This window comes from Schistocerca piceifrons, chromosome 5 (assembly GCF_021461385.2).
Source record: "Schistocerca piceifrons isolate TAMUIC-IGC-003096 chromosome 5, iqSchPice1.1, whole genome shotgun sequence".
In the NCBI taxonomy this organism is placed as follows: Eukaryota; Metazoa; Arthropoda; class Insecta; order Orthoptera; family Acrididae; genus Schistocerca; species Schistocerca piceifrons.
This window is the reverse complement of record NC_060142.1, coordinates 106,346,359-106,370,260: the sequence shown is the minus strand read 5'-3', so window position 1 is coordinate 106,370,260 and position 23,902 is coordinate 106,346,359. Positions and strand designations below refer to the sequence as shown.

The following is a 23,902-nucleotide window of genomic DNA, read 5'->3' as shown; positions in this document are numbered from 1 at the left end:
TTCTGGTTGCCAACATTGTAGTTAGAGAGCTTGTGTTGAGAACGGCGACAAATAATACAAAGAAATTAAAATTTTCCACCCGCCGCCCCACAGCTGGTAAAACAGAAGTTCAGCACACATGGTACCGAGATTATCATAAATATTACTGTTCTTGGAAGTATGAAAATACGAACTTCAGATCCTACACATTTTAGACAACAGTTAAGTTATTCAGATTATTTCATTTGTCTGAATGTCTATTTCATAAAATCACCTCAAAATGCTCTTTTACGAAAGCATAGGTCTCTGTCTTCCTGATGTACAATTTCTATACCATAGAGGCATCTCAGCATCGCTATTGTCATCTATGGAATAGGTACTCAACTGGGAGCCAGTTGTATAAAGTAACCATTAGATGGCCACTGTGGTTTCCCTTTTAGAAAATATTACGAAGAGCAGTTGCAGTAGCAATCATCATCTTACAGTTTAAGTGAAATACGTAGTAGTGTGTTTATTTATCAAAAATAAGTGCACAATATGTGCTAAAAGTTCAATATTGAATGTCAGTTGTCTGCATCTCACGCAATAGTAATTCAAAGAATAAAGCCGTTGTGTAAGGATTATCTACGACCTACAATGCTTAATTACATAGACAACACAGAACACAGTAATTACAATTTCAGGCACCAATACTGATCACTTTGCTCGTGAAGATCATTCTTCTTTGTTGTCCTCCTAGAAACGCCTTACAAACTGAAGATGGATTCCACTTTTAGCCATGAGGACTGGAGACCGTGGATGGTAATGCAGGTTTGCTACTGTCTTCTGAGTGGTTCGCATGCTATACTTAGAGAGGATGTTCGTGAGGCCCACTTTGGTTTGCAACAGGCCCATCCGCATACCTGAAACATGTATACAGATCAAATTATAGAGCTGGGGGGAGTGATTTTAAATCAGCATAAACTGTGCCTCCTCATTAGAAAGAAACTGCTTTTCTGTATCGTCCTGTCGTCGAAAGTATCCGGACACCCCCAAAAACAAACGATTTTCATATTAGGTGCATTGTGCCACCACCTACTGCTAGGTACTCCGTATCAGCGACCTCAGTAGTCATTAAACATCGTGAAAGAAAAGAATAGGGCGCTCCACTGAACTCACTCACTTCGAACGTGGTCAAGTGATTGGGTGTCACTTGTGTCATAAGTCTGTACCCGAGACTTCCACACTCCTAAACATCCCTAGGTCCACTGTTTCCGATGTGATAGTGAAGTGGAAACATGAAGGGACAAGTACAGCACAAAAGCGTACAGGCCGACCTCGTCTGTTGACTCTCAGAGACCGCTGACAGTTGAAGAGGGTCGTAATGTGTAATAGGCAGACATCTATCCAGACCATCACACAGGAATTCCAAACTGCATCAGGATCCACTGCAAGTACTATGGCAGTTAGGCGGAAGGTGAGAAAACTTTGATTTCATGGTCGAGCGGCTGCTCATAAGCCACACATCACGCTGGTAAATGCCAAATGACGTCTCGCTTGGTGTAATGAGCGTAAACATTGGGCGATGGAACAGTGTGTGGAGTGACGAATCACTGTGCACAGTGTGGCCATCTGATGGCAGGGTGTGGGTATGGCGAATGCCCGGTAAACGTCATCGGTCAGCGTGTGTAGTGCCAGCAGTAAATTCGGAGGCGGTGGTGTTATGGTGTGGTCGTGTTTTTTATGGAGGGGGCTTGCACCCCTTATTGTTTTGCGTGGCACTATCACAGCACAGGCCTACATTGATGTTTTAAGCACCTTCTTGCTTCCCACTGTTTAAGAGCAATTCGGAGATGGCGACTGCATCTTTCAGCACGATCGCGTACTTGTTCATAATGCAAGGCCTGTGGCGGAGTGGTTACACGACAATAACATCGCTGCAGTGGACTGGCCTGCACAGAGTCCTGACCTGAATTGTATAGAACACCTTTGAGATATTCTGGAACGCCGATTTCGTGTCAGGCCTCACCGAGCGAAATCGATACTTTTCCTCAGCTCATTACTCCGTGAAGAATGGGCTGTAGTTCCCCAAGAAAACTTCCAGCACCTGATTGAACGTAAGTCAGCGAAAGTGGATGCTGTCATTAAAGGCTAAGGGTGGCCTAACACCATACTGAATTCCAGCATTACCAAGGGAGTGCGCCACGAACTTGTAAGTTATTTTCAGTCAGGTGTCCGGATACTTTTGATCACATAGTGTACGTTTCAGACAGGTAAAATGCGGCCATTTGTGTACTTTGACACAACATTTACTCTATGAATTCCCTGGACTTGTTATAAACGTAAGCTCTAAACGTTACTGTTGTTTGTCCGCAAGGCATATCAGAATAAGTTCAAATGTTTCAAATGGCTCTGAGCACTATGGGACTTAACTTCTCAGGTCATCAGTCCCCTAGAACTTAGAACTATTTAAACCTAACTAACCTAAGGACATCACACACATCCATGCCCGAGGCAGGATTCGAACCAGCGACCGTAGCGGTCGCGATGTTCCAGACTGTAGCGCCTAGAACCGATCGGCCACTTCGGCCGGCATCAGAATAAGTATCCACGGATAAGGTGTCATGTGCTGGTGCTATGTAGGCATATGCTAGGCTCCGTTTTCCTTATTTTGCTCTCTCTCTCGTTTTTCCTTTTCTTTCTAACAACATTGGCGATATTTACTGACATCACAGAAGCCAGAGGTATCAGTTTCCGATTTTAAAATGTTTCGAGTTTCAGTATGAAACCAAAATGTTAAATGTCACCTGCTTGCTTCATCTGAGGAACTCATGGTGACAGTCGCGGAAGTAACTGCGGGATAGGATATTATCATGACTTATACAGTAATATGCTCGTTCTGCAATGTGACTTTTGCATCAGAGATGGAGGTTTCTCAATCAGCTGAGAAACTATAATTGTGTTAATTGAGAACTGGTGCTGAAATGCGCCACCGAGAAACCCGGTATTGGTTTTTAGTGTTTACATGGAATGACTTCAACAGAACGCTGCGGTGGATCCTTTTTCAACTGGGCTACTGACCAGTGGAGGATGAAGACCGGCTGGTTCCGAGCTCCCTCTTGGTGGCCCAGGCAGCCCAACACCCCCGGCCAGACCGGAAGCAAAGAGTCACACACCATGCCTGCCAAGACACTTCATCATGCACGAAGGTAGGTGTGTTCTGTAATGTTCGAGAGTTGTGTGTTTGCGAGTAGAGGAAGTATGTGTAAAATGTAAAAGAGGCTGCTTTATTCACAGCATCATAGCTTGGTAATTAACTTGCTATCGTTTAATTGTCAGGCGAGGTTATAATAGTAATTCGAAATGAAGTAGCAATGTTTCACGTAATTCAGAGTTGACACAGTAGGAAAGCAATGCTTTCTTTACCTCTAGTCTAGTGTAGCTCGTTCATACCTGCCAATCATTCAATTGATTCAACAGTGGGTTCTTGAAGAAACATTGTGTGTTGCATTAACTAACCGAAAGCCCATTTTTAGTACACAACTGACCCCAAAATGGCAACCAACCATAGATAAACAAGCCATCCTTTTAATATATGTCCCAAGAAGGCTATGACCAGGGACGTAAAATAATAAAAACAATAGCCACAAATACTGAATTTGAATTCAGCGTTATTGACAAAATTCTCTACAAGACTTGTAAAAGCAAACCAGATCACTATAGTATCCAATGGACACTGTAGATAGACTGCAAAGGATATTTTGTAATTTACCTGTTACAGATAAAATTTCTAGTAGTATGAGCAAAATTTTAAAGGCAAAGGGTTTTTCTTTGTCTTTATATATCCCACAGACACTGGGTAGATGTTTCTTTAATTCGAAAGGGAAACAAAACGGCCTTAACGGAAAAGTGTGGTTTATAAGATCATCTACAAAGAGTGTTAGTCCTCCCGTATACTGGTCAGACTGGAAAGCCAATCCGTACGAGACTAAAAGTACAATATGGAAGCTAGAGATTAAAGAATCCAGATTCATCCTTTGCCGAACACTGCTTAAACCAAAAATACAAGTATGTGATAGATGTAGAAGGAGATGTAGAGGGAAAGGGGTGAAGATTAAAAATATTATAAATTAAAAAAACGGATGTTTGTATTCCCACATTAACTATTAAATGCAGAAAATAATTTCAATTATGCAACCCTTTTAGACAATGTTACAAACTCTACGTGCGAGGAGAACCTGGGCGCCTCTTTTATAAAAGGATAATGACAATAAGTCTCATTTCTCTGCACATACCTCCACTTCAGTGTATGTCTATACGTAATTATTGTAAAAGGTGTTCTAAGAATTGTTTTTGGATGCAAATGTAACTATGGCAAAATTGTCAACAGAGATGATTTTTATACTTTACGTCAACGATCGGTCGATTAAGAAGTTGACGTGTTTATCTGTGCTTGGTTACCTTCACTGTGAACCGAGGATGTAGAATAATAACAACGTTTATGAAACACGACAAAAAAGCGTTTCATGTAGTTAAATGTAGTCAAAATATTGTAATTCTTTCAGAAGTTGTAAGGAAATCCATGTCTTCTATCACACCCAAAAAACTGATTTACATCCACATCTATAAACATGTTACACAAGCCGCCGTACGATGTATGGAGGAGGGTTCCACGTACCACTTACTAATCATTTCATTTCTTGTTCCACTCGCAAACAGAGCGAGGGAAAAGGACTGTCTAGAAAACTCCGCTCGAACCCCAATTTCTCGCATCTCATCTTCGTGGTCCTGTCCTTACGCGAAATGTGCGTTGGCGGCAATAGAATCGTTCTGCGATCGGTCTCAACGCCTACTAACTAAATTTCCCGAATGTCGCATCACGAAAAGTTCGTGGTCTACCCTCCAGGACTCCCATTTGAGTTCTCGAAGCACCTCCGTAACACTTACTTGCAGACCAAAGCTACCGTAACACATCTAACAGCGTACCTCTCAATTGTTTCGACAACTTCCTTTCATCTGGCCTGGTAGTGGTCCACAACACTCGAACAGTACTGAAGAATGGGTCGCAGTAGTTTTCTATACGATGTCTCCTTTGTGGATGAGCTACACTTCCCCAGAATTCTCCCAATACAACGAAGTGGAACCTTTGCCTTCCCTACTTCCAACCTGACGTGCTCGTTCCATTTCATATCGCTCTGCAACGTTACGGCCACGTATTTAATCGATGTGACTATGTCAAGCAGCGCGCTACTAATGCTTCATTCGAACGTTAGAAGATTATTTTCCCTACGCATCCGAATTAACGTACATCCTTTTTTGTGCATTTAGAGCAATGTTCTGTTCCTTGTAACAATTAGAAATTCTAAGTCATATTGTATGCTCCTACAGTCACTCAACGACTACACCATCTTGTACACCACTGCGTCATCAGCAAACAGCCGTAAATTGCCGCCCACCCAATCCGTCAGATCACTATTCATGTATACAGAGAATACGAGCACCCCTACCACGCGTCCCTGGGGCACTCCTCAGGCTGCCTTCAGGGACAACGAACTGGGTTCCATTATTAAAAACGTCTTTGAGCAATTCACGTGTCTGATAACCTCAACTGTATGCTCCGACCTTCGTCTGCAGTGGGGCACCGTGTCAGATGCTGTTCGGAAATCTAGGAAAATAGTATCTGCCTGTTGCCATTCATCCATTGTTTGTAGGATATCATGCGAAAAAAAGGGCATGTGGATACCAGCAGGAGCGACGCTCTCTAAATCTACGCTGATTTGTGGCCACATGCTTTTCTGTGGCAAGGAAATTTATTACGTACTAGCTCGTAATGTGTTCAAGAGTGTTGCAGCAAACCGATGTAAGGTTATTGGTCTGACATTCTGCGGGTCCAGTCTTTTGCCTTTCTTATACACAGAATTTAGCTGCGTTTTTCTCCATTCGCTTTGGAATTTGCGCTGGGAGGGTGGCGGGGGGGGGGGGGGGGGGGGGGAGAGAGAGATTCAAGATAGATGGAAGCTTAATAAGGCTCCAGACCGAACTGGGTATCCACCCGGACCTGTCGACTTACTTATTTCCAACACTTTTGGCTGCTTCCCTAAGCCACAGATACCTATGTCCTCTATGCGGGAGTTTGTAAGACAGTCAAAAGACGTTATGTTTATATGATCCTCCTGCAGGAATGATTGCTTAAACGTGAAATTTAAAACTTCAGCTTCCTTTTTGCTGTTTTCTACACAACCAGACTTGTTGACGAATGGGTGGACAGAAGCCATCGATCCGCTCTGTGATTTTACGCAGGACCGTAATTTTCTCGAGTTCTTGGCAAGATCGTTCGCTGAGGTATAATGATGGAAGGTGTATGCTTACCGCACTGATGTTGCTACGGGAGCACGAGTTTCTATTAATTTTTGGCTGTCAACATCTGTGCGCACTTTTTTGAACTGGGAGTGCTACAATCTCTGTTTCTTCAGCATTTTCATTATCTGATTAAAACCACGGAGTCTCCTTTTCGTTCTTAATCCACACACGCCAACATCACCGATCGGTGTCATGCAGAATAGACTGAATTACGGCGCCTCGTATCACATAAATAACTCGTGTTCTCCAGATAAAATTTTTGCTTAAGAGTATTACGCAAAGGACAGATCATTTTCAATCATGGTTAATACCAGAAATTATTTATTCATGGAAATAGAAAAGTTACGATACGATTCTCAACGCAAAATTTTTACAGTATTTGATACCTTTGCAAATAGAAGAATAGTGACACAGAGAAGCAATTTTTATATTGCAGTGTTTAGTGAAGTAAAAAAAAACAAAAAACAATGCTACCTCAGTATATCTGGTAGCAAGTTTTAATCCGTAGTGATATAATGACAGTTCCGATTTCTGCCAGTGACGTTGGTGGTAGTTGAAATCTATCCCCCCCCCCCCCCCCCCCCCCCCAAAGCCCTACCCGCCACCGGCCTTCCACCCAGGCTCGATCGTGTTGAAAGATTCAGTCGCCGTCCCTGAATTGCTCTTCAACAGTAGGAAGCAATAAGGTGCTTAAAACATCAACGTAGGTCTGTGCTCTGGTAATGCCACGCAAAAGACTCTTCCGTGAAAAACACGACCACACCATAACACCACCACCTCCGAATTTTTGGCTGTTGGGGCTACACACGCTGGCAGATAACGTTCACCGGGCATACACCGTAGTCAACCCTGCTATCGGATGGCCATACTGTGTATACTCTGTAACAAAGTATGACTGAATAAATGTTCTCTCGCATGGAAACCATGCATTTGCAGACATAAGTTCATTGGTCCTTTTTTGTTCCATATCCTCTCGTCGATCAATCCCTTGAGTTTGTATACGGTGGAAAAAGTCGTCCTGTATGTTATATACTATCGCGAAGTTTCATAACGGTTGATACACTGGTGGGTTGATCTTTTCTGGTTTTAGCATCTAAGCTGGTGTGTTCAATGTCTGGATCGGCAGTAAATGCAAGAATATTAGCAACTGTACTACGTTCAAATGGCTCTAAGCACTATGGAACTTAACATTTGAGGTCACCAGTCCCCTAGAGCTTAGAACTACTTAAACCTAACTAACCTAAGGACATCACACGCATCCATGCCCGAGGCAGGATTGGGACCTGCGACCGCAGCAGCGCGGTTCCGGACTGAAGCACCTAGAACCGCTCGGCCACTGCGGCCGGCTGCGTCCAGCTAAAAAGTGGGATGATTGGGTGGGGAAGCGGAGGACATTGCACTGGCTGTAAACTTTGAGCCTAGTTATGTCACCTGGCACTTTCATAAATGTATTGCCCAACTGACGTTATTATCTGTCTCATGTGAACTGTAGTCTGATCGAACTCTGGACTCTAAACATGTTATCTGTGTATTCCATCTTCTCTCAATATTACCTTATTTCTGTCAGAGGCATCTAAATATCGCGATATTAACATGAAATTGTTCATGATGTATATTAATGACCTTGCACAAAATATTAACAATAACCTCAGCCTTTTCATATATGATGCAATTATCCATTATGGGGTACTCTCTGAAAAATTTGCACGAGTATTCAGTCAGATATCGGCAAGATTTTCAAGTGGTGCAATGACTGACTGGCAGCTTATTATTAATATAATTAAATGGATTTTAGAAAAGCTGAGTAGTCGCATACAAACAGGTTCTAGTTTTTTTTGTGCATATATACCAGTTGATATGTTTCTGGCTCTCCCCATCATCAGATTTCCTGGTGTAAACACTGCGACAAATAATTTGTAGTGTCGGCAGACTTGCCAACACTACGTACACTAATAGAAAGAGGTGGCCAAGATGCACGCGCTAACTCACGCTGGGTGGCGTGAGGTCTGAAACAGGATACGTAATGAATACTATAAAGAAAAGTACGTAGCTGCTGGAATACTTAACTTTAATCCATCATTTGTACATCGCTCTTGACGATACAAGTGAGACTCTCTCTAGATAAATGCAATGTAATGCTAATGGCGCCTTGCTAGGTCGTAGCCATTTACTTAGCTGAAGGCTATTCTAACTATCTGCTCAGCTAATGAGCGATGCTTCGTCCGTGTAGTCGCTAGCAAAGTCGTCCGTACAACCGGGGCGAGTGCTAGTCAGTCTCTCGAGACCTGCCGTGTGGTGGCGCTCGGTCTGCGATCACTGAGTGGCGACACGCGGGCCCGACATGTACTAATGGACCGCGGCCGATTTAAAGCTACCACCTAGCAAGTGTGGTGTCTGGCGGTGACACCACATAATTAGTTATACATTTTTTTAAAACACCAAATGTTAACAAGGAAGCGTAAAATCGAACAAAGTGTTAGGACCAATACATACCACTTCATACCAGAAATAACTTTGACAGTTTGTTCCTTAATCATAAATTCACGAACCAAAAGGTGTGACATATAATTTAAACCTGGAAAAAGGGAATGTTTGTCGTGAGAAGGACTACGGAGTACTGCTACTTCAGTGCGCTCGCAGTTGCTATGGAAACCACTCGGTGCAAGAGCGCACCACCTCACGGCAGTGCGGCTGTGCAAATGCCGATGTTTTTATCAAAAGTCAAAACAGTAACCAATAACAAGTAAAAGTATATCTTATGTGCCTGCACATTGGTAAACACACATTGCAGTAGTACAAAGTACATTACAAAATTGTAGAAGAAATGTTTTGTCTTGGAAAAGGATGACTTGTCCAAGATTACAAAGGGATTTGTCTAAATTGGAAAAGTAAATTACAAAATTGTACAAAAAAGTATTTTGTTTTGGATAGACATGACTTATCAAAAATTACAAAAAGAAATGTTTAGATTTGTAGTTCCACTCTGCACTGTTCGTCAAACGAAAAAATGTGAAGACATTTGTCCCACCCTATAATTTATTATTACTGTTGTTCATATGCCAATATGTTTACTGCCCGTTAAAGCAGTAAAATAAAAACAACAAAAACACATGTAGTTTGTGTGCACGTAAAGAAAATAGTAAAGGGACGGTGGTTGCCTGCCACATTTAACCTCAGTAAAAGAAGCATCACTGTAATACCTGGGCACGAGATTGTACCTTTCAACAATTAAAAAATTATTTATCTACAAAGAATAACGTTACAAAATTTCAGAAAATTTGTCTTGATTCACTAATCAGAATGGTACATAGGGAAGGGACTGTACATTTGAAGGTTCAATTTTTTTATTCTTTTTAAATATTTTTATTAAATTTTTACGTGGTATTTGCTAATCACTGTAGGGCGCAAAGAAAAGTAGTAAAGGGAGAAGTGGTTGTCTATATACTCTATTTCAGAAAAGTGGTTAGGAGGGTGATAATAGTTTTTACGTGCCTCTCACAACGTATCGTCAAAATGACTAAAAACCATTCCCTACCTCTACTGATTAGTTCTTTGATTAACAGTTCTGGAGCCACTTGACTGAATGCACGTATTTCAAATTCGCCGGCCGCAGTGGCCGAGCGGGTTCTAGGCGCTACAGTCTGGAACCGCGCGACCGCTACGGTCGCAGGTTCGAATCCTGCCTCGGGCATGGATGTGTGTGATGTCCTTAGGTTAGTTAGGTTTACGTAGTTCTAAGTTCTAGGGGACTGATGACCTCAGATGTTAAGTCCCATAGTACTCCGAGCCATTTCAAATTCCTCCAAGATGTCCCAATTGTTCCCCTTCCTCTCTGTGTGTAGGACTGTCATGCTACTTTCTAATTCTGCCTGAGTATGGCTTTTATCGTTCACATGGGGACGTAATGCACTACTATCGCTGGCATACCTACGTTCTTGAAACCAGGATTTGAACTCTCGCTCTGTTTGTCCCACGTAAAAACATTCACACACTTTATTTTATGTACTCCAGTTTTACAAAACTTATTTTGCACGGATTCCAGACCGTGCCTCAACAGGTTCCCCAAATTGTTAACCGTTTGGAATCCTACCTGAACGTTAAGCTTTTTGAACAATTTTGCAATCTTTTGTGAAAGTAGTCCTAAAAAATGTTAACGCTATGTGTTTTACTTCTTCTCTACGTTCCATTTAGCCTGCTGCAATCTTAGCAAAACATTTTTCACCTAGTCTCCTAACATTAGCTTCATGTTACTCATTTGACAGACCGATCTGTACAATTGTCCCGATTTCCTTATTTATACCAAAAAACAACTAGTACCTGTTTCTTTGCGACTACCCAGTTTTTCTAAAATCCAGTTAATTATCCCACTTATTAAGTTTCAAGAACCAACTTTAAGTGATCAGTCTGGGGATACATTATAATCCCCTGAAAATTGCTCCTGTAAGATTCGTGTAGAATTAGGCTAATTTACAGCACTCACAGAACGTTTAAGTAGTCATTCTTACCGCATTCTGTTCGTGGATGAAACGGGAAAAAGCTTTTGAAACTGGTACAGAGTACCGTCTGCCATGCACTTCACAGAGGTTCACAGAGTATGGATGAAGATGTAAGGTAAGGGTAGCTCAGAAAACAGTGTATATAGCAACACAAGTCTTATTGAGACAGTCGACAAGTTTGGCTCCGGGCAGTGAATCACATCTCTTCTGTGACCATAGAGCGAGCGGCATTGCAGAACACAACAGTACACGATCGGCCATACGAAAGTCGGTATAAGATGGTCATACTGGCAGCCTGTGCTACCATGAGGTGACAATGCAACTTAATGCAGCCATCAGACGACTAAGTACTCACCTATGCAAATGCGTGGTCCCTCCCCGAAAGGCAGGTACACATAGGGGTGGCGCTTAGCTTTGGCCTCTTCGGAGAACCTCTCAGGGTCGAAGCGGTCGGGGTCAGGGAAATGCGTGGGATCGTGGTGGAGGCCCAGCACAGACAGCACTACTGGAGTTCCCTTCTCCAGAACGACGTCGCTGTCTGGAATCTTGTAGTCTTGGTTGCACTCTCTGTTCAGTACTGCTGCTGGTGGGTGTTTCCTGAGAGACTCTGGAACCGAAATGAAAAAAATCTAAATACTGAAAGACAGAAATGCGCTTAACTGATTCGAGAAAGTGATCACGAACAGTATGAGGGCGGTAGGTACTCGAATCGGCTACTTACGAATCGAGTACCACCGGCCTATGCGGAGTTGAACATCTGACGGAGAACTAGCCGAGAGCTTAAGCCTTCAAAGTCAGTGTCGCGTTGGCGAGAGAGACTTATGAATTGCTTCCGATTGTTGCTGGCACTCATTGGCTATCATTATCATTAAGTTCGTAGGGTGTTCAATAAGTAGTGCAGCACCCTCTCTTTCTGAAATCAGGTTGGTTTTGTTCAGGATTCAAACTGTTCCCCACTCCTTTCGCTACGAAACCGTATTTTTCAACATGATCTCCGCATCTCCGTTCAATGCGCCGGCTTTACGCATCATCCACCTATTGCTTCACTGTGTGCGTCCTTCATTGGGAGTCAGAAGGTGCGAGATCCACCAGGAAGCAGAGTCATCCATTTTCATAGTACGTATTAACAATCAGAGCACAACAGTACAGAGACTGTGGCTGTAGATGATTTTTAAATAAAAATTACTTAGCTAACATATGATTGAAAAAACGTTGATGAGTGTTAAAACATCAGACTGTCTTAAAGTTTCACTTACAGTGACAGCAATGAGATAAATAATACATAAGTTGGACCAGCTTCCAAGACCGGAACATAAGTGTACGAGAGGTATGGTTGCTGACCAATCATCGCGCTTCTGGTTTTTTTTTTTTACATCAGGTTTATTCTTATGATGAACGAAGTATAGCAATGTTTTAGGTACGCCCGTCAAAATGTAACTGAGAACACGACTACATACAACGATTTACAACGTTCTTCCGCTTTCCTGAAAAACGTAAATTTTCGAAAAGGTCGGTTTTTTGTAGTTGGTACTGTAATTTAATCGATACGGGGTTTTAGCACTGAACGCTGCGAATCTCTGGATAGAGGCAGAGTACAAATTACTGTAATTTTACGCAAAATTTCCGCAGCTTCTTTAGCTGAGCTCTTAGCTGGGTCGAACACAGTCTGAATCGTAACCAAATTTGGCAGCTGCTTTAGCTGACTTTCTCAGATGGGTCGAGCACAGTCTCAATCGTAACCACCACTTTCCTTAGATTAACTAAGCCGTAAATTCGAAAATCTCGACAGTTTATTGAAATCAGCTTCTATTGTTTCTCTTAATCCGTTTAATTTGGGGCCGGGATGCTTCCTCGAACAAGAACAAAGGTGAAACCCTTCCTCAAGAATTTCAATCGGAGTTAAAGTACAGTCTCCAAGGAATTCCATGTTCGCAGAATTTTTATTAGTGATATTTATTCCTTCCGTCTTCCGCCATCTAATAAGTGTGTGGGTGAACCCATTGACTCTCCTAACGTGAATGATGACAGTCCACGATGTGGAAGGTTCGCACAGCAAACCAATTGAAACTGAAGATAGATTTTCCTTACCAGATACAACCTTGTCGAGGTAAGTCATTTTGCCGATGGCGTCGTAGGAAATTTCACCGCCGTTTTCCTCGAGCACGGCGTCAATTTCATCTTGCAACTTGCTCTGTATGTCAGGGTTGAGCGCCAATTCGTGAAGCGTGAAGCTCGTCGCTGTTGAAGAAGTCTCGAAGCCTGCAGCGAAGAAGACGAACGCCTGCGCTGCCAAGTCATCCATCGACAACTCTATACAAAGATAAAAGAAAGTTAAAAGTCACAAAAGACTAAAACGTGAAATGTGAAAGGGAATATCATTGAATTATATAATACTTTCATTGTCGAAGACTGTGTACCAAAACAAAAAGGAATGTTTTTGGAGTCTGAAATTGTACTCTTCACCATATTTAGTTAACCAAATCAGACATGCTAGCGCTGCCAGCGAGGTAGTAAATGTATCAGTTGTTTCATTATTTCGCATTAGTCCCTTGAAACTTGTACAATTTCTTTGAAATATGTGTTCAGCCATAAAGAATGGGGTGGTCATTTGGCATTATTGGCAACAAGACACTAAGTAGTAGCTTCAGCTGTCGGATTGTAAAGGCTTTTCTTTCTCTGTATCTACATACTAGGGTCGTTCAATAAGTAATGCCCCACACTTTTTTAAAAAGCCATTAATATGCATACACAAACGTCCTTGTTGCTGCTTCACTTTTGATGTCTGTGCGCGGGTGAAGTTCTGAACCATTCTGGCAGGTGGGAGAGCTGTATTACAGCGTCAAAATAACGTCTACATACGACTCGCGTGACAAGCAGCAAGCTGTTATTGAATTCTTGTGTGCAGAAAAAGAAACCGTGGCGAACATCCAAAGACGTTTGTGCGCTGTGTATGGCGATGCTGCAGTTGAATGGAGTATAGCTGAGCGATGGCTAGAGAGAGGCGCAGACTCAGGAAATGCAGAAACAGAGCTCCATTATCAGCTGCGGTCGGGACGTCCTGTCACAGCCACTGCTCCAGACATGCTGAATCGTGCGGATGCCATTATTCGCATCGACCGGCGAGTCACAACTCGACAATTGTCTCTACACTTTGAATATCATGAGAATACCAGTCATGCAGTGAAAACACGGCTATGCCTACCGGACAAGATCTTTTACCAGCAGGGAATACATGCTCTTCCACAATGTTGGCGTACTGCCATAGAACGTGATGGAGATTACGTAGAAAAATAGGACATAGACAACACATGTTGATGTATATTCTCACCAAATTCTGACTCCTAATAATAAGTATGTTCTGAGAAAAAGAAATGTGGGGCGTTACTTTTTGAACGACCCTCGTACACAGTATGTAAGCTGCGTATGGTGCAGCGCAGAAGGTACTTTCTACCAATGCTTGTCTTTTCCTTTCGTGTTCCACTCGCAAATTGAGCAGGGGAAAATGACTGTCTGTATGCCTCAGTACGAGATCACATTTTACTCATTTTTTCATTGTGGGCCTTGTCCGAGTTGTATGTTGGTGACACTATAATGATTCTGCAATATATATATATATATATATATATATATATATATATATATATATATATATATATATGGTGGTATCTGATCTTTCGGACATTTACGAAAGAACAGATACCATGAGTGACCATGCAGCTTGTTAGAACGGAATTACAATGAAATGAATACCCGTAGCTGCATACAGGCGTTGACATAAGTCAAGGTTCAAATGGTTCAAATGGCTCTGAGCACTATGGGACTCAACTGCTGTGGTCATAAGTCCCCTAGAACTTAGAACTACTTAAACCTAACTAACCTAAGGACATCACACACATCCATGCCCGAGGCAGGATTCGAACCTGCGACTGGAGCGCTCGTGCGGTTCCAGACTGTAGCGCCTTTAACCGCTCGGCCACTTCGGCCGGCACATAAGTCAAGGGGGTCAGTTGAAAATGCGTGCCCCGACCGGGACTCGAACCCGGGATTTCCTGCTTAGACAGCAGACGCTCTATCCATCTGAGCCACCGAGGACACAGAAGTTTACGACTGCCGGGACTTACCTCTGGCATGCCTCCCGTGAGACCCACATTGCCAACTTATTGTCCCGCACTATGTTCATAGCGCCCCTGCCTATTGTACTCATTACTCGCGGCTTTTTGCCGATTCCCGTAAGAGCTGAGGCACTGTTTGTGCATCCGCACAGAAGAAGATGGTCAAATGGCCGGTGAGCCTTAACTATTTATATATATCTGAAGATGGTACCTGTTCTTTCGGACATGTCCGAAAGAACAGACACCATATCCATACAAGTATATAGTTCTGGCAATACCGGCCATGACCTCCTTCTTCTGTGCGGATGCTCACATATTCCTTGAAGTTTTACGGGACTTGGTAAGAATGTCATCCACGAGTAATGAGAGTGTTCGGATGGGACACTACGAATGTAGTGTACACGGCGAGAATGTGGGTCTCGTGGGAGGCATGCGCGAGATAGTCCCTGCAGTCGCACTATCCTCTGTGCCGTAGGTGGCTCAGATGAATAGAGCGTCTGCCATGTAAGCAGAAGCTCCTGGGTTCGCGTCCTGGTTAAGACACACATTTTCATCTGTCCCCATTGATGTATATCAACGCCTGTCGGCAGCTGAAGGTATTAATACCTAATTTAGATACAAATATATCGGGGAGATTGCAAGGTGTGCAGAGCCATGAGAGAATTAACGACCCATTAACAACAGTTGAGCTGATATTCTGGAATGTCTGCTTATTGCTATAGGAGGATTCCTACATGTGTTAAACCGAACGACAACGGCCTTGCCGCCGTGGCAACACCGGTTCCAGTCAGATCACCGAAGTTAAGCGTTGTCGGGCTGGGCCAGCACTTGGATGGGTGACCATTCGGTCTGCCAAGCGCTATTGGCAAGCGGGGTGCACTCAGTCTTTGTGAGGCAAACTGAGGAGCTACTTAATTGAGAAGTAGTTGCTCTAGTCTCGTAAACTGACATACGGCCGGGAGAGCGATGTGCTGACCACATACCCTTCCATATCCGCATCCTGTGACCCCTGTCGTCTGAGGATGACACGGTGGCCGGTCGGTACCGTTGGGTCGTCCAAGGCCTGATCGGACGGAGTTTAATTTTAGTTAAACTGAATGCTAAACTGGTTCCACATAGGAAGGGGTCAGTAGAAGGAAGTACTAACCCACAAGAAAGTATGTTGCTTTTCTGCATGTTATATGTCTTGTTACATTCAAAGTCAAGATCATAAATACAGTGAGACAAAGCACTTTATCTAGTAGGCTGTAATTTATAGTGGTACTCATTACTAGCATGTCCTGCATTCGAAACCACAACAGATAACGCAACGACCCTAATTCTTATTAAATTGAGGGTTTAGGGTTATCTCTTTATTTCACTCAAGTTCTCATACAAACTACGGAATCACGACTCACAAACAATAGAAGACACAATCATCAGTTATGTGATTCGTAGACACACAGAGAATATGATGAAGTTACTGTCATGTAACGAAGTCTTTGTACTGTCAGGCAGAGACCACCTGTTCGGATAGCCGTGCACGTTATGGCGTTGATACCAGGATAGGAGGTGCGGCGGTCCCGGATCGTTTCTGCCTGGCGGATTAATGACGAGGGTCGGTGTGCTGGGGAGCCTGGATGTGGTTCTTTTTTGCGGTTTCCCGCATTCGTCTAGGTGAATAACGGGCTGGTACCCAATTCCTGCCTCAGTTGTACGGTTCGCAAACGTTTAAAAACCTTGCTCACTTTTATGTGAACATCACTACAAACAGACAGTTGAGGAGCAAATATTTCGTCTTGGAGGGCTAATGGTATGATGACAGGAAGGATATGTGGTAACCGCTCTAAATCCGTAAATGTATGTGCCGACCCTGCGCCGATCGGTACAAAGGCACAAAAGGAAGAAGGCCTTCAGAAAGAGAGGGCACTGTGTGTGCAGGTAAACACTAACGAGAAAAAGAAGAAGAGGAACTTACTGTCGGTGGTGCCTACTCCTTTCTGCTGTCCATTCTCCACTGTCTCTCCTTTGTCAGGGTCGACGTATCCCTTGTTTTTGAGCTGAATGAGAAGGTCCATGAAGTCTTTCCTTCTAAAGTTGTTCTTCTCTCTGTAAGCGACAGTGTCTGCAACCATCTGCTGGAAATATTTGCTGACATCCGATCTTCCTCCTTTGATTCTAGAAAAGAAATATAACAGTTGTTTATTATTAAAGCAAAAAAAAAAAAATTAAAATGGCTGGGAGCACTATGGGACTTAACTTCTGAGGTCATCAGTCCCCTAGAACTTAGAACTACTTAAACCTAACTAACCTGACACCACACACATCCATGCCCGAGGCAGGATTCGAACCTGCGACCGTAGCGGTCGCGCGGTTCCAGACTGTAGCGCCTAGAACCGCTCGGCCACACCGACCGGCTTAAAGCAAAGATTCTATCAACAATTCCTCCTTTTCCACTGTGGAAGGAGATTACTTATCTAACATATCCCACATTTTATATACAGTGGCCAATGTAAGAGACAAGTTACTTAGTTTGTGAAGATTAACAAGAAGCGAGAAAAGACTGTGAACCATTCGTACTACAGTGGCAGGAAGAACGATGTGTGCTGCCACATGACTGCTAGCAAGCCTATGTCCATTTGTTCCATAGTGTGGTGTCAAGAAAAGTCTAATCGGCAGATGGACGCAATCCAAGCAGATTCCTGTTGATAGTGTTCAGGTAATGCCGATAACTATAAACAAACGTCGGCTGTTGGAGATTTCATGGACGATTATGGTGAACTCATGTGGCAGTTTTCTTTCCTTTAGCGATCTCTTAATACATTACTGACCATGAAAAGTGCATCACCAGGGAGAATGGCAAACGTACTCAGAGGATGTATATGACTTTAGCGTGTGCATTCTATTGTGAAGGACGCAAAAGGAAAAGTAGGCTTTAAAAACCCATGGGCGACGAGACCAGTAGAGACATATAACTCCTACATCCGTTGAGCATTCTGCCCCAGATGAACGTGACTTCATACACGAAAATTATGTAAGGAGGAAGCCTCTACAGCCGTCCATAACAACGAAGGTGTTGCTAGTGAAGGATTTTCTACACAAACTGACCTCTCCATTATGTCCCATAAACGTTCGATAGCTGGCCATAACATTCGCTCGAACTGTCCAGGACGTTCTTCAAACCAATCGCCAACAGTTGTGTCCTGGTGGCATGGCACATTATCGTCCATCAAAATTTCTTCGTTGTTTGTTAACTCCGTGAAAGGCTGAAAATGATCTCCAAGTAGCCGAACATAACCACTGTCAGTCAGTGATTGGATCAGTTGGAGCAGAGGACCCAGTCCATTCCACGTAAACATAGTCCATATCATTACGAAGCCACCGCCAGCTTGCACAGTGCATTATTGACAGCTCGGGACCATGGCTTTGTGGGGAGTGAGCCACACTTGAACCCTATCATCAGATTTCAACAACTAACATCGGGACTCATCTGACAGGGCCACGGTTTGCCAGTCGTCTAGGGTCCAACCAATATGGTCACAGGCCCAGGAGAGGAGCTGCAGGCGATGTCCTGCTGTTGGCAAAGACACTCGCGTCGGTTGTCTGCCGCCACTTTTCGCTTGACTGTCCTAACGGATACGTTCGTCGTACGTCCTACGTTGATTTCTGCGGTTATTTTATCCCGTCTTTTTTTTCTGTTAGCACTACAACTCTACGCAAACGCCTCTGTTCTCGGTCGTTAAGTTAATGGCGTCAGCCATGCCTTGTCCGTGGTGAGACAAAATCATCAGAACAGAAAAGCAATTACTGTAACACCAGGGTGGCTTGAGGGCCATGTTCTGATCATTCACCAGTTACGCCCCAAGACTGCAGCTGTTTGTTTCAACACAGTTTTAGCAGAACCACTGCCGAAGAACAGTTAGTGACTTGTAATCGGAAAGATCGAAATGAAAAAGATAAATCGTCTTTGAGCACGGTAATTGCAACAACGTAGCACTCCGTCGTGCTGCACATCGGTCGATGCGAATTTGACGATGCCCAAGAAGATGGATAAGAAAGTACGACACTTTCCAGTCACAGATGCCCATGGAGGTAATCAAAAATCAAATGTTCAAATGTATGTTAATCTTATGGTACTTAACTGCTAAGGTCATCAGTCCCTAAGCTTACACACTACTTAACCTAAATTATCCTAAGGACAAACACACAAACCCATGCCCGAGAGAGGACTCGAAACTCCGCCGGGATCAGCCGCACAGTCCATGACTGTAGCGCCTCAGACCGTTCGGCTAATCCCGCGCGGCGCCATGGAGGTAATCGCCAGAGATAACCTCTCGTTTCAAAGAAGTTAGCGCACCAAAGTGACCGACTACATATAGTTGAACAAAGATTTCAAGTGAGGAACCCCACTGAACATCAATACGGTCATATTCTAAGAGCGCACGAAATGGTAAAATGAGTGAAAGTTGCTTGTTTCACTCTCCTGATATATTCAATGACTGCATGATGTTAACCACAAAGTATAGAACAGTTGAGTTCATTGCTTTGTACAAACAAAGATTTGTAGGTTCTCACGTTCCACAGGCTGAGTTATCCCACAACACTTTTTGACTTCATAACTGTTGGTTTGGCTGTTTTTAGAATCTCAAACTGGCAGACGTGCTCTTGGCATCATTCTTGAATGTTTGGACCACTGTCATGAAAACACCCTGTAGGCAGCGATACTCAGCGAAGTAGTGCAAAGCCATAAGAATTTACTTTTTCGAGCAAGTCCAGTATCCCCACGATTAGTGTATAGAAGCATTAATAGTCCATGAAGACGTCGTGGAATGGACGTAACTTCAAAATATTACTTTTGAGACCCTGAGAAGTGAATTCGGCAGCAACACAATAGGGATGCGCTATGTTTATGATATGAAGGGTGTTGTCCATCACATCCAAGCTCTGAAAGAGGACGATTAGGATTTAATGTTCTATTGACAAACAAGACACTACAGACGAAACGAAAGCTTGAATTGGGAAGCGATTTCAGACGTGTCTTTCTAAAGGAATCTTTCTGACGTTTGCCCTAAGGGATATAGAGAAACTACAGAAAAGCTAAATCTGCGTAAGTGGGTGAGGATTTGAACAGGTACCCTCTGGAGCATGGTACCAGACTCTTATCCATTGCGCCTTGAGGCTCCTCATATCAAAGTGATTCGTCTGGTGGAACGGAGCGTTGCAGGTCTCACCTTACATACTCCATTAATGTTGGGCTGACGAAGTTCAGAACGAAAGCGATGCCTGCTTGCCAAGAAGGCTCAAAAATCTTGCGTCCCCACTGCCGGAACTCGTGGTCTGGGTTCCGCTGGCAGTTGCACTCCTGACCGAAGGCGACGGAGGAGATGACGTCAGTGGTGAACCGTGCTATCAGCTCGCGCACCTCCACCGACTCCCCGCGGTCCACCATCTCCCCAATCACGTCCACCATCTCTTGCCCGCAGTCCTGGATCGTCTGTCACAGACACAGATACACTTCGTTGGTTGGTTGGTTGGTTTTGGGGAAGGAGACCAGACAGCGTGGTCATCGGTCTCATCGGATTAGGGAAGGATGGGGAAGGAAGTCGGCCGTGCCCTTTCAGAGGAACCATCCCGGCATTTGCCTGGAGTGATTTAGGGAAATCACGGAAAACCTAAATCAGGATGGCCGCACGCGGGATTGAACCGTCGTCCTCCCGAATGCGAGTCCAGTGTCGAACCACTGCGCCACCTCGCTCGGTCCATACACTTCGTCAGTGTCCATAATAGAGAAGAGTGTTTCAGCAAACTTGCATTTTTTTGTAACTGGATTAAAGTTTTTTTATAAGAAATAACTTAATTCTTTATTCTTAACGGTACTAAATCAACAGTATTGATGTTTATTTCTGGTGTACCTCTGAAGATGTTATAGGATCAGTACTGTTAACAATGTACAGACCGATCTTGCTAGATGGGGACAAACTGCAGGACGCAATCCCTGCAGGTATAAGGGACAAAAAAAGTAATGTAGGTATAAGGCCAGAAATGCGTTCTGAGGGAGGTATATGCACTTGAACTGGAGAAGGGATTTCTGACAGTGGCCGCGGTATCAGCACCAGGCACATGGCCCATCAGCTTAGGGTAAGCCAGACGACCATGTCGGACATTTCCCATGATAACTGGCACTACCTGTACCACATGCGACACGCGCAGGTGGTACTACCAACAGCCTTGCCTCTGAAGCACGGTTCTGTCGTTGGTTCACTGCACAGGCCACCCATGGTTCTGGAACTTCAATCATCCATCTCTCCCAAACTGAGAATGTTTGGAGCATTATAGGGAAGGCTCTCCAACCATCTCTGGGCTTCGACAGTCTAACGCGCCGATTGGACAAAATTTGACCCGATATCCATCAGGAGGACACCCAAAAACCCTGTAAACCAGTGCCAAGCTGAACAGCTCCTTGCATAAGGGCCAGAGGCGGACCAGTGCGTTATTGACTTGCTCAGTGTGCCCTGTCTCTAGAATAAATCTTTCAATTTTTCTGAAATTATTTGTTTGTCTCTACATGGTCCGCCCCGATAGCCGAGTGGTCAGCACGGTGGTCTGTCACGGCAAGGGGCCCGGGTTCGATTCCCGGTTGGGTCGGAGATTTTCTCCGCTCAGGGACTGGGTGTTGTTTTGTCATCATTATCATTTCATCATCATCAGTGGAAGGCAACAGGAAACCACCACTGGAATTACTTCCCTAGACGATCATGTAGTGGACCTCTCTGACGAGGCTTCCCCCTAGACAACACCTGCCGTAAGGCAGAACACGAAGTTTGTCTCTACATGTGCATCACATCTACTAATTTCCATCCCATTTGGATAATTCCTTCATGGTGCGTCGTTTTTTGCCTCAAAGAGCACATATACATATATCCATGTGTATATTTATGCAGATACACATAAATACATACATGTAAATGCATTTATATGTGCATGTATATATGCACCTCCCAAAATAAAAGAAAGACGTGCTTGCAACTTAAGAGTTAAACTGCCAAGGAAACACAGAAATAGTTAAATAGGTAAGCTTGCTGTCTGCAGATGTGTAGCAGGAGACAGTTACAGGCTTAAAGTGTAAATTCAGGCTGCCTGTGGCGCAGTTGTTATTCATTTGTTTCTTTTGAAGAACCAGCAACAGTGTGTTTCAGCCCAGTCAGGTTCCTACACTCGCCTGCTACATCAAGTTACATATTTAGCTCTTTCTGTGTTTTCTTAGTAGTGCTGGGATGGAAAGGACGCCCGCATGCTGTGTGTGGATGCAGGAGGAGCTGTCCATAGTGTGTAAACAGCTGAAGCAGCTTTTGGGTACGGTCAGGCATCTTCAGGCTGCTACCTGAGATGCAGCAATGGCGGAGCATCTGGCATATGACATAGGACACTTCAGGTGTCTCTTGTTTAGCTCACAGGCTCTGCCACTGAGGCATCTCCAAGTGGACCCAACGGGGTGATCCGTCATCGCTGCAGGCTGAGTGGCGGGCTGTAATGCATTCACGTTGCTCCAGGTGGAGGGTCAGTATGGAGGCTGGCCATTTGGCCTCGCCCATTCACCCTGTGACTGGCTCCTTCAGGAGGGTCTGGTCAGGCACACGGGGTGAAGCGTTTGCCAGTTATTGGGAGCTCCAATGTTGGTGCGTTATGAAGCCTCCTAAGTAAATAACATTCAAGACCAAAAAGAAAGCCAGAGTGCACTCGGTGTGTCTATTGTGAGGCATCATCTGAGTTGCATGCGAGGCCCTGCCTGCGGCTATCGAGAGTACAGGACGCTTATGTCAGCACCAGTGAGGTCTGCTGCTTGGGTTCTAAGGCCGTCCTCAGTTCATATGGGCAGCTGGCAGAGGTGGTGAAGGCTGCTAGCCTCACGCATGGTGTGCAAGCACCGTTGTTCTCAGAGTTGGTCGGGGTCTTTTGGTTTGGAACTGAGTGGAGGGTCCCAAAAAAAGTCTTCGTTGACTCTGTAACGGTCTTGGCTGTAGATTTTCTGGACCTGCGTTATTGGGTGGAGAGCTTAGGCTCCTCCTGATAGACCAGGGGTGTGCTACGTAGACGAAGCAGCTACTCTAGTAGCAGAGTACTTATGGAGTGCACATGTGGATTTTTTAGGCTCGGTCGTGATTTGAGGCACTTGGATGAACACTCGCCAGTGGACATTCAGGTAACGAAATTTGACCAGGTTCACAGTAAGGACACGCTACTGTCAAAATTTTATCAGTAAATTGTCGAAGTATTCGTGGAAAGTACGCGAATTTACTGATTCCCACACTGTCGGACACTAATTATAATCAGGAATAAGAGTTGGCTGAAACCCAAGGTAGAAAGCTCTCAAATTTCTAACGAGTCACGGAAGGTGTATCGCAAAGAGAGATTAGTTGGCATATTAGGATGAGTCTTCATTGCAGTGTACGAAAATATTGTGTCTAATGAGATCGATTTTGAGTGTGACAGTGGAGTTATTTGGGTGCGTGTAACAGATCTAGGTTAAACCAAGGTAGATGTTGCCTGTTTTTACCGGTCATACGATTACGCCGTAACAGTTTTAGAGTCATTCAAAGACTGTCTATGCTCAGTATCGCGGAAATACTCAGATCATCCCATATTAGCCGGAGGTGACTTTAACGTTTAGACCCTGTAGCTTCAAAAGGCCTGACCTTATCGACGGTGTCAGTATAGAGACAGGGATTAATGACCGTGATGTCGTCATAGCGACTTTTTTTTTTTTTTTGGTCATCAGTCTACTGACTGGTTTGATGCGGCCCGCAACGAATTCCTTTCCTGTGCTAACCTCTTCATCTTAGAGTAGCACTTGCAACCTACGTCCTCAATTATTTGCTTGACGTATTCCAATCTCTGTCTTCGTCTACAGTTTTTGCCCTCTACAGCTCCCTCTAGTACCATGGAAGTCATTCCCTCATGTCTTAGCAGATGTCCTATCATCCTGTCCCTTCTCCTTAT

At 44.0% G+C, this 23,902-nt stretch overlaps 1 protein-coding gene across 2 annotated transcripts in view; it reads right to left on the bottom strand.

Annotated features, from left to right (window-relative positions):
• Nucleotides 1–206: 206 nt before the first annotated feature.
• LOC124798594 (cytochrome P450 6k1-like) overlaps nucleotides 207–23,902 on the bottom strand; it is an 83,613-nt gene continuing 59,917 nt past the window's right edge. For both annotated transcript variants that reach the window (XM_047262061.1, XM_047262060.1), the window contains exons 4-8: nucleotides 20,137–20,399; nucleotides 16,884–17,083; nucleotides 12,903–13,124; nucleotides 11,170–11,421; nucleotides 207–881 (exon numbers count right to left, since the gene is read on the bottom strand). In XM_047262061.1, the coding sequence (XP_047118017.1) occupies nucleotides 715–881; nucleotides 11,170–11,421; nucleotides 12,903–13,124; nucleotides 16,884–17,083; nucleotides 20,137–20,399 (1,104 nt within the window). In that variant the 3' untranslated portion in view covers nucleotides 207–714. The remainder of the gene's footprint in view (nucleotides 882–11,169; nucleotides 11,422–12,902; nucleotides 13,125–16,883; nucleotides 17,084–20,136; nucleotides 20,400–23,902) is intronic.